Source organism: Pipistrellus hanaki (assembly GCF_964339955.1).
Source record: "Pipistrellus hanaki genome assembly, chromosome: 3".
NCBI lineage: Eukaryota > Metazoa > Chordata > Mammalia > Chiroptera > Vespertilionidae > Pipistrellus > Pipistrellus hanaki.
Genome location: NC_140505.1, coordinates 124,109,958 through 124,123,544, shown reverse-complemented (window position 1 = coordinate 124,123,544; position 13,587 = coordinate 124,109,958). Strand labels below are relative to the sequence as shown.

General features: G+C 31.4%; 1 protein-coding gene across 2 annotated transcripts in view; it reads left to right on the top strand.

Moving 5' to 3' along the window:
- Positions 1-13,587, top strand: part of ZDHHC17 (zDHHC palmitoyltransferase 17) — an 83,027-nt gene that overhangs the window by 43,329 nt on the left and 26,111 nt on the right. Inside the window, exons 6-8 of one of the 2 annotated variants that reach the window (XM_084876292.1) lie at positions 1,823-1,887; positions 2,532-2,694; positions 10,250-10,375. In XM_084876292.1, coding sequence (XP_084732418.1) covers positions 1,823-1,887; positions 2,532-2,694; positions 10,250-10,375 — 354 coding nt within the window. Of the gene's footprint in view, positions 1-1,822; positions 1,888-2,531; positions 2,695-8,895; positions 9,006-10,249; positions 10,376-13,587 lie in introns of those variants that run through there. The other variant, XM_084876293.1, reaches the window with a different exon arrangement.

The window sequence follows — 13,587 nt, the reverse complement described above, 5'->3', positions numbered from 1 at the left end:
ATGTATATAGTATTGGAAATATTGTGTGAGGTTACATGGAATGTTCCCCAAAATATTTAAAGTAAAACCAGAAATGGATTTATAATAGATAAGGCATAGCATTTAATTACATTATTCATGATGAGATCATTAGTAATGACATCATTAGTTTAGTTTGTTCTAGTTTGTCTAATGTAGTGGTTCTCAGCTTTTTTCTGCCTCCGTACACTTGGAAATATTGATATTTGAGACATACTCTCATCAGTAATCGTGGCTCACAGAGAACTGCTTCATAAAGATATATGTTTTACAGTGTACTCACTGTAAATTCACTCTCTCTCCACTGACTGGTAATTAGATAACACAGGTCAGATTAGAACTGCTGGTTTAATGTAATTCAGGAGTGGGTGATGGGGTAAGGGGGAAGAGGAAACTTTTTTGTTGAATGTCTGTTGTGTTCCAGGCGTTGGACTAGGTACTTTACACATAGGATTCCATTTAATTCTTACAAGGGTCTTATAGCCTTTTTTGTATTTGTATTTTTTAGATGAGGACGGTGAGGCTTAGAATTCAAGTAATTTTTCCAGTCTTATAGCTATTAAGTGGTAGAGCTGGGAATTCAAAACCATGTCAGTCTTATTCTAAAGCCTGTGCCTTTCCCAAGAGTAGATGGATAAAAATGTCTTTTCATTTAATGAATGATTTTTGATCATCTACTGTGCTGGACACTGAGAATATGTGAATTTAACATAATTTTGAACCTCAACTCCTAGTTAATGAGACAGATACTTCAGTCATATAGGTTTATGGGTCCAGATTGGAATGAATTAAGAGAGAGAATTTTAGGGAAGTGAAACTGATAAAATCCCTGATACATCAGAATGTCTTGAAGTTAGACTTGGATAATTAGCGAAGAAATGCTGAGTAGGTGGTAGTTTTCACTTCAATTTGCTTAAAAAAAAAAAAAAAAAACTAAGCAAAAGAGGGGGAAAGATAGTACCAAGTAAAGCATAAAGTTGGGTAGTAGAAGAAAAGTAATCATGGTTTATTACATGATTTTGCTGGGAAGTCACATATTTATAATAATGTAACTATCAAGTGTTTTAGAACCAAAATTACAATTCTCTTAAGAGGGAAGAACAAGAAAGGTATATACTTGTGATGGCCCAGGGAGAAGAAAGAGAGAAATTCTCATTTTGCAAACTGAAGAGGTCTCAAAAGATAATGCCTGACATTGAAAAATTAAAAAGTAGCAATTTAAGCATTTTATTTTAAGATATGGAGGTAAATACCAAAATAATGGACTAAAAAGGTAAAAATAGTGGGGAGTAAGGCAGAGAACTGCTTTATCACCACAAACTTCGCAGAATTATTTAACTAAAAATGTACGTGCATAACAATAGACTAAAGAGAAAACACTAAATTTATTTAAATGATTAAAAAGATAGGTCTTTTATTCATTGTTTTGAAATGCTTAGGAATAAACAGTTTCATTATTCCCTTCTATTATGACTAAGTATAAAATAAGTTTTTTAAAGACTTTAATTATTTAATCTTTGTGGCTGAAAGATCAAAAGTAGGTGAAGATCTTTAAATACAAAACATTGAAAGGTTGATTAATAATGCATCCTAAAAAGGAAAACTATAAATATGTGTTAAGTATATCTTTAATATATACATCAATTAAATATTTACATACACATTAAAATAATTAGTGACAGAGAATAGTTTTACTTTGAAGTTAAGAAAAAAAAGTTTCATAAATCACCCATGATAGAATAAATTAGATTTTTCCAAGTAAATTGCTTAGGAATTTAGTAATTTTTTTTTTATACTCTATTAGGATGTAGATATGATGGATCAGAATGGAATGACACCTTTAATGTGGGCAGCTTATAGAACACACAGGTATGTATGCATTATAAAATACTTATTTACATCATTTTCAACATAATAAAATGTAAATAGTTGAAAAGAGAAAGCAGTTAATGTTATACTTGTTAATAAATTTTTCATTATGAATACATAGTATATGTCATAAATAACCTTTTTGGATGTTCTGATTTCTACACTTACCTTTATCATAGTAATGTAGTACCTTACTCTATTTTCTTTCAACAATTTCTAAGGATGGAAGAGGAAGCTATCTTCTTAAAAAATGCAATGAATTTTTTCATGTGATTTGCATATTAACAAATTTTATATATTAATACATTGCCTTAAATCATTTTTGGAACAATCCAGATTTAAATTTTAAAATTCAATTGTTTAATTATATAGATATTTAAGACATAATTCCAAGATCAAAAAAAGAAAATATCAGGACCAAGTATGTTCTCTCTTAGAACTACATTACTTTATACAGTATTTCACATACTTAATACTTCATATTAAATTATTATCTCATTTGTGATTATAAAGTTGTTGAGTATAGATTAGAGTAGAAGTGTTCCAAGATGGAATGCAAATACAAACAGTCAGTTTAGTATCTGTAATGATTTCTATAATTGAAATTAGGGTTGTTGTTGTTGTTTTTTTTTTTTCCTTTTCAGTGTGGATCCAACTAGATTGCTTTTAACATTCAATGTTTCAGTTAACCTTGGTGACAAGTATCACAAAAACACTGCTTTGCATTGGTCAGTACTAGCAGGGAATACCACAGTCATTAGTCTTCTTCTGGAAGCTGGAGCTAATGTTGATGCCCAGAATGTCAAGGTAAAAATATCCTATATTTATTATGCTATGTGAAATGTGGTTATAAGAAACAAATTTCTCAATAATCCAGGTTTTTTCACAAATTGTCAAAGATGGAAGAAACTTATTTAAGCTCAACCCTTTGCCTTTATGCAAGAAATTTTTTTTGAAAGACTGGTTTATTTACTTCCTTCTTTTAGTATTTTCAGATTTTGGTGCCCTTTTCATTAGTGAATTCTTATTACTTTTGGAAATTATATAATCTGTATTTTTATAGCTGAAGGAAATAGTGTTTGGTTTCTTTAAGAAAATCATTACAGAGAATCACAAGTTTATACTTAAACCACATTACCCTTAATAACTTTTAGTAATTCCTTGACTAGGTCATTTATTGTCTTTTTTGTTAAAGGTCTAGACCTTTAAATTTGATAACACCTTTGTGATGTTTATAAAGAAAACCTCTCTGCTCCAGATGCTGGACTAATCCAGGAAAAGTACACAAAATTATCTAAGCAAAGCTCAGTTACCATTTATACTCTGAGCATTTTGAAATTTGTAGGCATTTTATGGATATTTGTAAGAATGTTTTTTTGGTAGTCTTAAATTTTGGGTAACCATTCTCATTTTTAAAGCTTAAGTATCTACCTTGTTTTTTAGCAACAGATTCTTTCTGTGAAATGACTAAACTTTTATATTTTTAAATGTTTTCATTGCTTTTAGAGAGAGCAAGAAAAGGCTATATTCATGAGAAAGAAACCTCATCCATTGGCTGCCTCTTGCGTACCCCTAATGGGGATTAAACCCACAACCTGGGCATGTGCCCTGATTGGGAATTAAATGAGGGACCTCTTGGTTTATGGGTTAATGCTCAACTACTGAGCCACACCATCCGGGCTAAACTTTTAAACATCGTCTTTTAGTAATGTGTATTCATAAATAACTTTGTGTCAATGACAGATGTTCTTTAATTTTGACTATAAACCATAGTATTTTCTGAGTCATGTTTTTTTAAATTTCTAAGGGATATGTGGTAATTAAATATGAAAAGGGTTCAAGCACATAATAATATGAAATGGCAATCAAAAAGTAGGTTATCTCCTGCTGGATCAGGACATCTATTTATTCTCTTGTATTATTCTACAGTCAAATGCTCTACCACTGAGCTATACCCCCAGGATTCTTGTATTACTCTAAAAAGTAAAGCTTAAACTATTGTACTAAAATGAAATAGCTTAGACTAGATATAAGATGCCTAATGTAGTTAATATAACCAATATTTAGAAATGAGTCTAATTAAAAATATTTAAAAGTAAATATCATATACTGTATTGGAAACTAAGAAATTAAAAAAAAATTCTTTATCTCCTTAAAAAAAATAAAATAAAGTCTTCTTGTTCCTACCCAAAGTTATAAGAGCAGTCTTGTCTGCAAGTTAACATGCCATAGTGCCTGACAAATGATGGGCACCCTTAAATATTTGGTGACTGACGGAATGGTGATTTGTGTAGTCTTGAGCTTTACTGTTAGTTATCATGACTTAGGTAATATGCTTCTCTGCTATTCTGAAATTATAGGGAGAAATTTTTGCTTTTCCATACATTTTAAAATAGGAAACGGAAATGTTCATTACACTGTAATTAGTAAGTTAGGGATTAAGACCTAAAGTATAAGGAAGGAGTTTGACTAACTCTGACCAATATCCCTATAAGAAAAAATCAGTGAGATTACCTTGTATTTTATAACCTGAATTGTTTTAGAGTGCTATTTTTATTCTTTCCTTTTATTTGCTACCAGTCATTCCTACAATAATTATACCTCCAAAATTTTAAGATTTTTAGTGTTATATTATTGAAAAGATAGAACCAGATTCAATATGGCAAATAGTGAATCTTCATAGATTCTGCCAAGAGCCATATCAATGTTAAAATTGTGGTTAATACCAAGGAATTATGACAGGATGACTACAGCATTCTGGAATTTGAAACTAGTAGCATATATATTTTGAGCATTTAAAAATATCTTTTCTAGTCATATAAAATTTTAGATAATTTCTCCTTGATTAAGATTTTTAAGAATTTGAGGTGTGGTTTGTAAATTTAATGTCTTTCAAAATAAATAGTGAACACTTGCACAACCTTTTGAATAGTCTTAGTAAGAGAAATAATCTATAATGAATCTACACAGAAAAGTAAGGTTAGAATAGAGATATTTGAAAATATTTAAATGGTTTGAGCCTCATATTTTTAATATTGTTTTCTAGGTTTAGACACATGAATTATTTGGTGCCAAGATAGGATAAATGGAATGTAGCTTCCTTAACTAGTACAGTTCATGTGAATACTGTGCAGAGTCTACTGTCAATAATTAAGATAATTATTGTGCCTGTAGAACTTTGTAATGGTATATTTTAAATTACTTTCTTTTTATGAAGATTTCATTTTATCTGACATGTATAATCAGGGTTTTTTATTGATAAGAATATTTTAAATGTAATTAATTCTCTGATAGTTTCTGGAGGGATATTATTTTTAAAGAAAGTCTAAGGAGTTGCTTCATTTGCCCAGGGAACATTTATACTTTCCAAGTAAAAGTAATCATTTTATTTACACTGGTGGAAAAGTAGATTTTTGTTTTAGAATGCACTTTTTATGTAATCAAAATGATAAAAATAAGTATCAGATGCCTATTCTACTGGAATCTGGCATTCCTAATATGCTGAAGTCTAGTCACCACCTTCTAATGGAAGTCATTTATTCATTCAACAATGTTCAATGCTGTGAAATTGAAGTATTTAAGAGAGATGAAGTCTCTATTCTCTCAGAATTTGCATTGTATTGAGGGAACAGATAATAGTACATTAAACACATATGTACACATAAGCAAATGGAGCAGGGGTCCTCAAACTTTTTAAAGTGGGGGCCAGATCACGGTCCCTCAGAGAGCTGGAGGGCCGGACTATATGAACTACTAATTCCTACTGTAACACCTCGGCTGCGCTCACTGCCCAAAAAACCTGGCGGGCAGGATCAGACTCCCCTGCGGGCCGCATGTGGCCCACGGGCCGTAGTTTGAAGACCCCTGGAGTAGAGTGATGATGGTTGAGGGAACCACATCATGTGAGAGTGATTTGTGAATGCCTCTGACGAGATGACATTTGTTGTGAACTTGTCGGATGAAAAGGACTCAGTTATGCAAAGATAATTGGGAAAAAATTTACCATGTAGAGCAAGCATGTCAAACTCATGGTCCACAGGCTGCATGAGGCTCACAATGAATATTTGTGGCCCAGCCAATATAAAGGTGTGAGCAGTTATTTACAATTATGAAAGGAAATAAGTCTCCTATCAGATCCAGAATTGCTGATATTCACCTTGGGTCAGTTTTGAAAGTAATCACTGCGAACAAGATTTCCCCCGAAGTAGGAAAGATAGTAGCAGAGAAGAGATGTCAAGTGTCAGGAAAAAAACATTAATTTTATCATTGCTCTTTTTTTTTTTTTTTTAATGTTATAATTTTCAAAATAAACCTATGAGAATTGAAGTTTTTGTGTGTTTTTTTGTTTGTTTGTTTTTTGCGGTCCACATAAACTTAAATCTTGTTTATTTGGCCTTTGAGTTTGACATGCTTGAGGAACCTGCAAGGGCAAGGCCTAGGGATATTGAATAAGCCAAGAATTAGCTTGCCATTTTAGAAGTGCAAAACTGATAGCCTTGACCGATGGCAGTGAACAAGGGAGTGAAGCCACTGAGAGAAGCAGGTGCCAGATTATACAGGGCCATGATAAGGGGCTTAAATTGTATTCTCAGTCATGGGAAACAAAAGGAAGGATTTATGTAGGCTGGTTATATAATCTTTGTGCTTTAAATATTTTTAAAAGATTACTTTAGTTGCTGTAGGAAGAATAGCATCAGAATTAAGAAAATGAAAGGGATGGGTGAAGATCAGTTAGGCCCGTGGTCAGCAAACTGCGGCTCTCAAGCCACATGCGGCTCTTTGGCCCCTTGAGTGTGGCTCTTCCACAAAATACCACGGACTGGGTGAGTCAGTTTTGAAGAAGTGGCATTAGGAGAAGTTTAAGTTTTAAAAAATTGGCTCTCAAAAGAAATTTCAATCATACTGTTGATATTTGGCTCTTTTGACTAATGAGTTTCCTGACCATTGAGTTAGGCTATTGCAGTAAGTCAGGCAAAAGATGATTTAGTTTAGCTTATTATTGTAGGAATAGAAATAGTGATAAGTGAGTTGATTTGGGAATTATAGAGTAGAAATGAAGAGGTAGGTTAGATGTGAAGGTGAAAGAAAATATCATTGATGGTACTTTTTTGTTTGAATAACTGAATGCCTTGTGATATATATTAAGGTTGTGAAGATTGAAGGAAAACTTCTGGGGTGAAGGTGATAGCAATTGGTTCTGCTTTACTCATATTTAATTTGAGTGGTGTCTTTTACCTATGTGGAATGCCAAGCTAATTAAATAAACTTAAATTGCTGCAAAGTTTGACACAAAAAAAGAAAAAAAAAAGTTTGAAAGGGAAAAGTTTATTAATTAAAAAACAAGCCAAGATTCTTTGTCCAGTAATTTGACAAGTAAAGTTGATTTATACCTGTATATTTTTTATTTCAAGTCTTAAGAGTTTGTTACTAATCATGAATTATGACAAAAAGATGTAGCATACGAATCTGGACATGGCTTTAATAGCCAGTAAAAGTTACATTCTTTAAAGCAGTGTTTCCCAACCTTCTCTCATGATGAGAATCACCTGGTGGAGTTGTTAAAACACAGATTCCTGAATCCCAACTAAGAAGTGCTAAACTAGAATTTTTGGGAACATATAGGTAAAATTGTATACTTAACTAGTGCTCTAACACAGATGTTATATACAGAGCACTAAGTTAGGTATGCAATTTTACCTATATGTTCTCAAAAATTCTAGTTTAGCACTTCTTAGTTGGGATTCAGGAATCTGTGTTTTAACAACTCCACCAGGTGATTCTCATCATGAGAGAAGGTTGGGAAACACTGCAAAGAATATGATAAATTATGTTTTTTGTTATAATTGTTATATAACTATCAGCTGATTTTCTAAAATAGCTATTTTCTACATAAGGCAAAGCTTAAGTTTCTTAGAAATCTCATTTTATATTAGATTTATTTACCCTTATAAGTTAGTTATTTGACTAAGGAATTCAATTCTTTTAATGTATAAACAAATGATTATTTTATCAAAAGAATATAGAACTTATTTTGGAGACAATTAATATTAAATGGTAGGCAACTTTAAAATGGCTATTTTGATCCGTAGAAGGATAGAAAAGGACATATACCCCAGACTAGAGCTTCTTTTATTAGGGGGTGGATCCATGGACCCCTGAAATTATTATTAAAAAATTAAATTTCAGCTTTTCTAGAAGGCTTTCATCTGATGATTTAAAAAAATTTAAGAACTTAGATAATAGTTACATAGGATAAATTTGAATTTCAAGTAGTAACAATGGGGGGAGTTATTTGGGAATACTAAGATTTTTTAAAAATGACCTATGTAGTTATCCTTTTTTATGGTAACATCTCATTTGTGAGTTAAAAAAAATATTTTACCCCCTTGCACATCTTTTTGGTTATGCAGATAAATATAGATGAATTGGGTATTGAGAAAACAATCTCGGAGTAATGCCCAAGCATTTGTAATTTTTTTTTTCTAACATGATCTAAGGACATAAATTTTAGCTTGCTAAGAATGTAAAATTACTGAGCTTGTTATTTAACATATTGGAAGACATATATAGTTTCTTGGAATGAGGTAAGGAACTGTTTTTAGAAAGTAGTTTTATTATCTTTTAAGTACCTGACCTAGATGGTCTCCAAGGAAGAAGTTTCCTTCGTTTTAATAATGAAATTCAGTCTAACTTAGGCAAAATATGATCATCCAACCGTCTACCTTCCATAGTGTTTATTTATCTGACCAAAGTCCTTGAAGAATTTCTTTTATTACATGTCACGTCATCCATAAATACTCCATTTAAGAGATGTTATTGTTTACTATTTTAGCTAACACATGGAGTGATCAGATAAAGACTTGATTTGGAACCCTGGTTTTAATACAGTTCTTTAAATTAATTGCTTGTTTATTTTACCAGCTGAATAAAAGAACTATACAAAAGCAGTCAGTTGACTAGAGGAGTAGTTGAAAGACTTCTTAAAGCTCCCTCCATCTTTTTATCTAGGCAATCCCTAGGTGTCACATGGCCCTCTAGTGGAAGGGATGCTCAGCTGGACCGAGGCAACTGCAGAATATTCTCTGGGAGTTGTTATCCAAGGGATTGCTTTTATTCAGGTAATCTTTATAGTTTGGATTAATTAGCTGGTTCTAACAATTTAGGTGATAGAATTTTTGAATAGGTAAGGAGATATTTAAAAATAAATAATCGTATTTGTGGAAGACTCACCTAGATTAGCCTGTTCCTAATTAAATACAATTGCTCTTTTTATTAAAGGATTGGTTGGGCTCTCTGTTGTTATTTTGGTGTTATAGTTGTTGCTATTGGTGGTAGTGGTGTGTTTATTTTTTTGTTTGCTTTTTAAAATTTTTTAAGTTTTTTAAAAAAAATAAACTGTACTTCATACTTGATAATCATTCCTCATAAGTTAGGCACCCGAGGCTCCTTATTCATTTATTTTCATATAGTTTTTAAAATTAAAATGTTAATATTTTTTTCTTCTTTTTGAAGTTATTTTAAATATTCATTGATACATTCTTAAAATTTTGGCAAATTTGGAAAATGTTTAATTTCACATTTATACTTGAAGTATTAGGTAAATAGTGGAGACTATTAAATAGAATAGATATGTAGGTGTCTGATTAATTTAAAGGAGAAGATCTTAATTCAGGCATAAAGAAGCATAGATCTAGAATTAGGGATGCTATTTCTTACTTTCTTGAAACCGTTTTAGTTCTGTTCACTTGTATTCCTTGGCATTCTTTTTCTTGAGATAAAAGGGAACTACAAGTTCATAACTTGAGGTTCACTCTTTTTTGGTTACTGCTCTTATTCTCTTTGGAAATTTCTATGGATGAATGAATTTAAGGTGATCAAGAATGGCAATACAACAGTAGTAGAAGTAGAAATTGTTTTTTTTTTTATTCCTGTATTCATCTTCAAACTTGTCATCATTAAAATTAAACTGAAAGAGTTCTGAAAATTTGGTAATATAGCAGGATATTATGTAGCAATTACTAATGAAACCTTTAATGAATATGAAATAACTGATAAACTGTATTAGACTCTGATCCAGCAGGTACTAAAATACCTACTTTTTGATTTGCTCTCTAATATAAGCCAAAATGTAAGCACAAATAGAATCTATATGAGTAAATACATATTTTGATTGTACATTGAATGGGAAAGCATAAGTAATATTTAATGATTTTTAGATTCTTTTAGTAGTTGACTGCCCAATATAAAAATAATAATGAGCTAATATGCATTCAATTTATTTTTATGGATGTGCTTTAAAAGTTAGTAACTAAAATATTTTGTTTTTATTATTAATATGAATTTCTTCCACTTATATTATCAGGGTGAATCAGCACTTGATTTGGCAAAGCAGAGAAAAAATGTCTGGATGATCAACCATTTGCAAGAGGCAAGACAAGCAAAAGGATATGATAATCCATCTTTCCTTAGAAAACTGAAAGCTGATAAGGTAAGTTCATGACTGAAAATTTTCAAATATCTAGTCTTTTTTAATTAGACTCATAAATTAAAAAAAAATTTTTTTTAATTGATTTCAGAAAGGAAGGGAGAGAGAGTAAGAGAGAGAAACATCAATGGTGAGGAAGAATCATTAATCAGCTGCCTCTTGCATGCCCCTTACTGAGGTTATGAGGATCTCGATGCCCTTGACTGGAATCGAACCTGAGACCCTTCAGTCTGCAGGTCGATGCCCTATCCATTGAGCCAAATCAGCGAGGGCAAGCATACTTTTTTCTCATGAGCATTTACAGCCTTTAATTTTGACATTCGTCAATATAATATTTAAATATTTCACCCAGCATACAATGAAGGTAGATAGCAAAGTTTCTCAAGGCTCTGCCTATTTGACTGATGGTCTGTTTGTGTTATCTAATAATTAAGAAGGGTATATGTGAGATTGTTTAAATCACATAAATTTTAGTTCATTGATTCAGCTGGCCTTAGTTAAGTAATTGATAAAAGTTTTTTCCTGTTCAAGTACATTTGTTAATATGGTAATCAATTGTAAAAAAATCTTAGTCGCAATACATATCTTTTTAACTACTCAAGTCTACCTCTAATTAAGTTAAGCTATTCATTCTTTTGTGATGTTGTAACCCTTTTAAAGGAGAAGAAACATTTTTTCACTTCTCTATAGAAATCCCATTTTAGACCTTTTATATACCTTTAATTTAAACTGTGTGACTTTTGGCTCAGTTGCCCATTTATATGATTTCAAAATCAAGAAAATTTTTCCAAAAGAGTTGGTATTTCTTAAAAATTCCCCTTAAAAAAATAGCTGATTGACAATTTCTTTATATACCTAAACAATTAACAAGGTATTTGCTAACTTGTCAGTAGTAAAAACTTGAATACCATACATATCTTATGCATGTCTTCCTCAGGTTGTTCCAGTGGTAAAACTATTAGTGTAAATTTAATATTGATCTGTCTGTTATCAGAACAAAATGACAAGTTTTGAATAAAGGAAAACACACTTGAAAGCATCCCTCATTTATTTGTAGTTCAGACTTCCTTAATGAGCTGAAAAGTTCATTGTTGTATTATTTAAGCATCAGAAAAATTAAATTTATAGTTTATAAACTTGCCTATTTTCTATGCCATGGTTGAGAATAATGAACAATTTTTGCAAGTTATGTTGACTCTTATTTCACCATTAGTTACGATATAAATATAGTTTATTATTTATTTTCTTTGGTGTTGCTCTATCCTCCAGAATTTAGAGCAGTTTTGCTCAGCAGAGTGAAAATGGCTGATATCTTATAATAACTAGGCTAGTAATTAAAGAATCTTCTATTACTTCAGGGTGTCTCATAATCTTTATGCTTTCATTTGTTTAGTATAACTGTTCTAAAGTTGTTTTTTTTAAAGTATATTGTCAGATGAAAATGACATTTTAAATTCTAGATATTCATTAACATGTAAAGTAATTTACAGCAATAATGAACTATATATCAGGTTTGTGTATTTGAACATGATCTGTTTTTTAAAAAAGAACTTCATTAAAAAGTTTAGCACAGTGTTCCTAACAATTATTATTATTGTGATTAGTTTAGAAGTCAAGTATCACTGTGTTGTTGTTTTTTGTTTTGACTTAATAGCCTTAAATATGTTACCTTTTTGAAAAGGTTAGTAGATAAAAATAGATGATGATTAGGGGCTTTGTGGAATTAAGTACTTATAATTATGTAGACTATTCTTTTTCTATCTCAAATTAGAGAAATGTAAATCATGATCATGACTTTATTTGTTAGTCTGTAAAGTATATTCTGAATTTAAAACTAAATAAGAAGACAGCAAGTCCTAGGATTCAATAGTTTATACCAAAAATAAGTCATTTGAAATGGGAAAAAGTGTTGTTTGTTGTTTTTTTTTTGGACAGTGCTAATAGACAATTAGATATGGAAGGAATTTTGATTTTAGAACTTGGGTTTTTAAAGTGAGAAAATTTTAGACAGGCAGATTTATTAACTTGCTTAATAAAAAGTTAGATGAAAATATCTAAATTAGTATTTCTGCACATTTAAAAATCCATGATCCCTTTTGTTTACAGAGGATATCTCACAATATCTTCTTTTTAAATGTTGTTTATTGATAATGTGATAATAAACCCGGGAATATAAAGTACATGTACTTTTTCCTATTCCTCCTTCTAAGTAACTAAAACACCTGGACATTATTTACAAAATAAATGTAAAAAGACTGTGGAAGATGGAGAGAACATGGCAAAATGGCTAGGGAACTCAGGCCTCAAAGAATAACATGGTGTTGAGTTCCCTGTGTTTTCTTTTTGTTTATTTTGCCTCATTTACCAGTATCCCAGAAGAGGAGTCGACAAAGCCAACAGCCTAGAATCATGAATGGGTACAGACAAAAAAGCTTGCAACAAAAAAGTCTGTTCTCTATTCAAAGGACAAAAAATAAAATAAGAATTTAAAAAAAGAAGAAGGAAAAAAAATTTCAAAAGCTTTTAGAAAATAACTTTCTACTATATCCAAACACTACAGAAAATGCTGTGGCCCCATCCTGATTCACACAGCAAAGGCCAGGACTTCTGTCCTTACCAGGCTATAATGAGGTGCTTCAACTTCTCTCCGGGGGTGGTATCAGAAAAGGCTGAGTAGGCAGTTGGGACTTTGATTCCCACTGGCTGTGAATGACGTTCCGTCCACTGCTATGTCGGTGGAGAACACGTAGGAAATAGTAATGAGGCACACCTAACTTTTCTAGCCAGGGAGGTATCAGTGTTTTATCGTAAATCAGCAAGATAGATACGAGATGCCTTTATGAGCCAATTAATTAGGAGTCTTTATTCGGGCCCAGAGGGAGGTGTTTCCCAAATTTCTGAGCCCCGACATAGAACAAGTTTCCCATATTTACACCTTTTGAGCTTCTTTTTCTTCTTCAGATTTCATAAAGAGCTCTGTGTAGGTTATTGTTACAGACAGTTTGTAACCTTGAATACATAATGAACCAATACTTGGCATAAGAATATGGGAATTATTATCAGTATCAATATTAGTCTGATATGTCACATGGCTAGCTTGCAAGGTCAGACAGCTAAATTTTTATCTTTTTCTATTATTCAAACTAAAACAGTTATTTTACAGAATAAGGGACTATCTAAAAACAACAGAGTTGACTTATAGAATAAGAGACTGT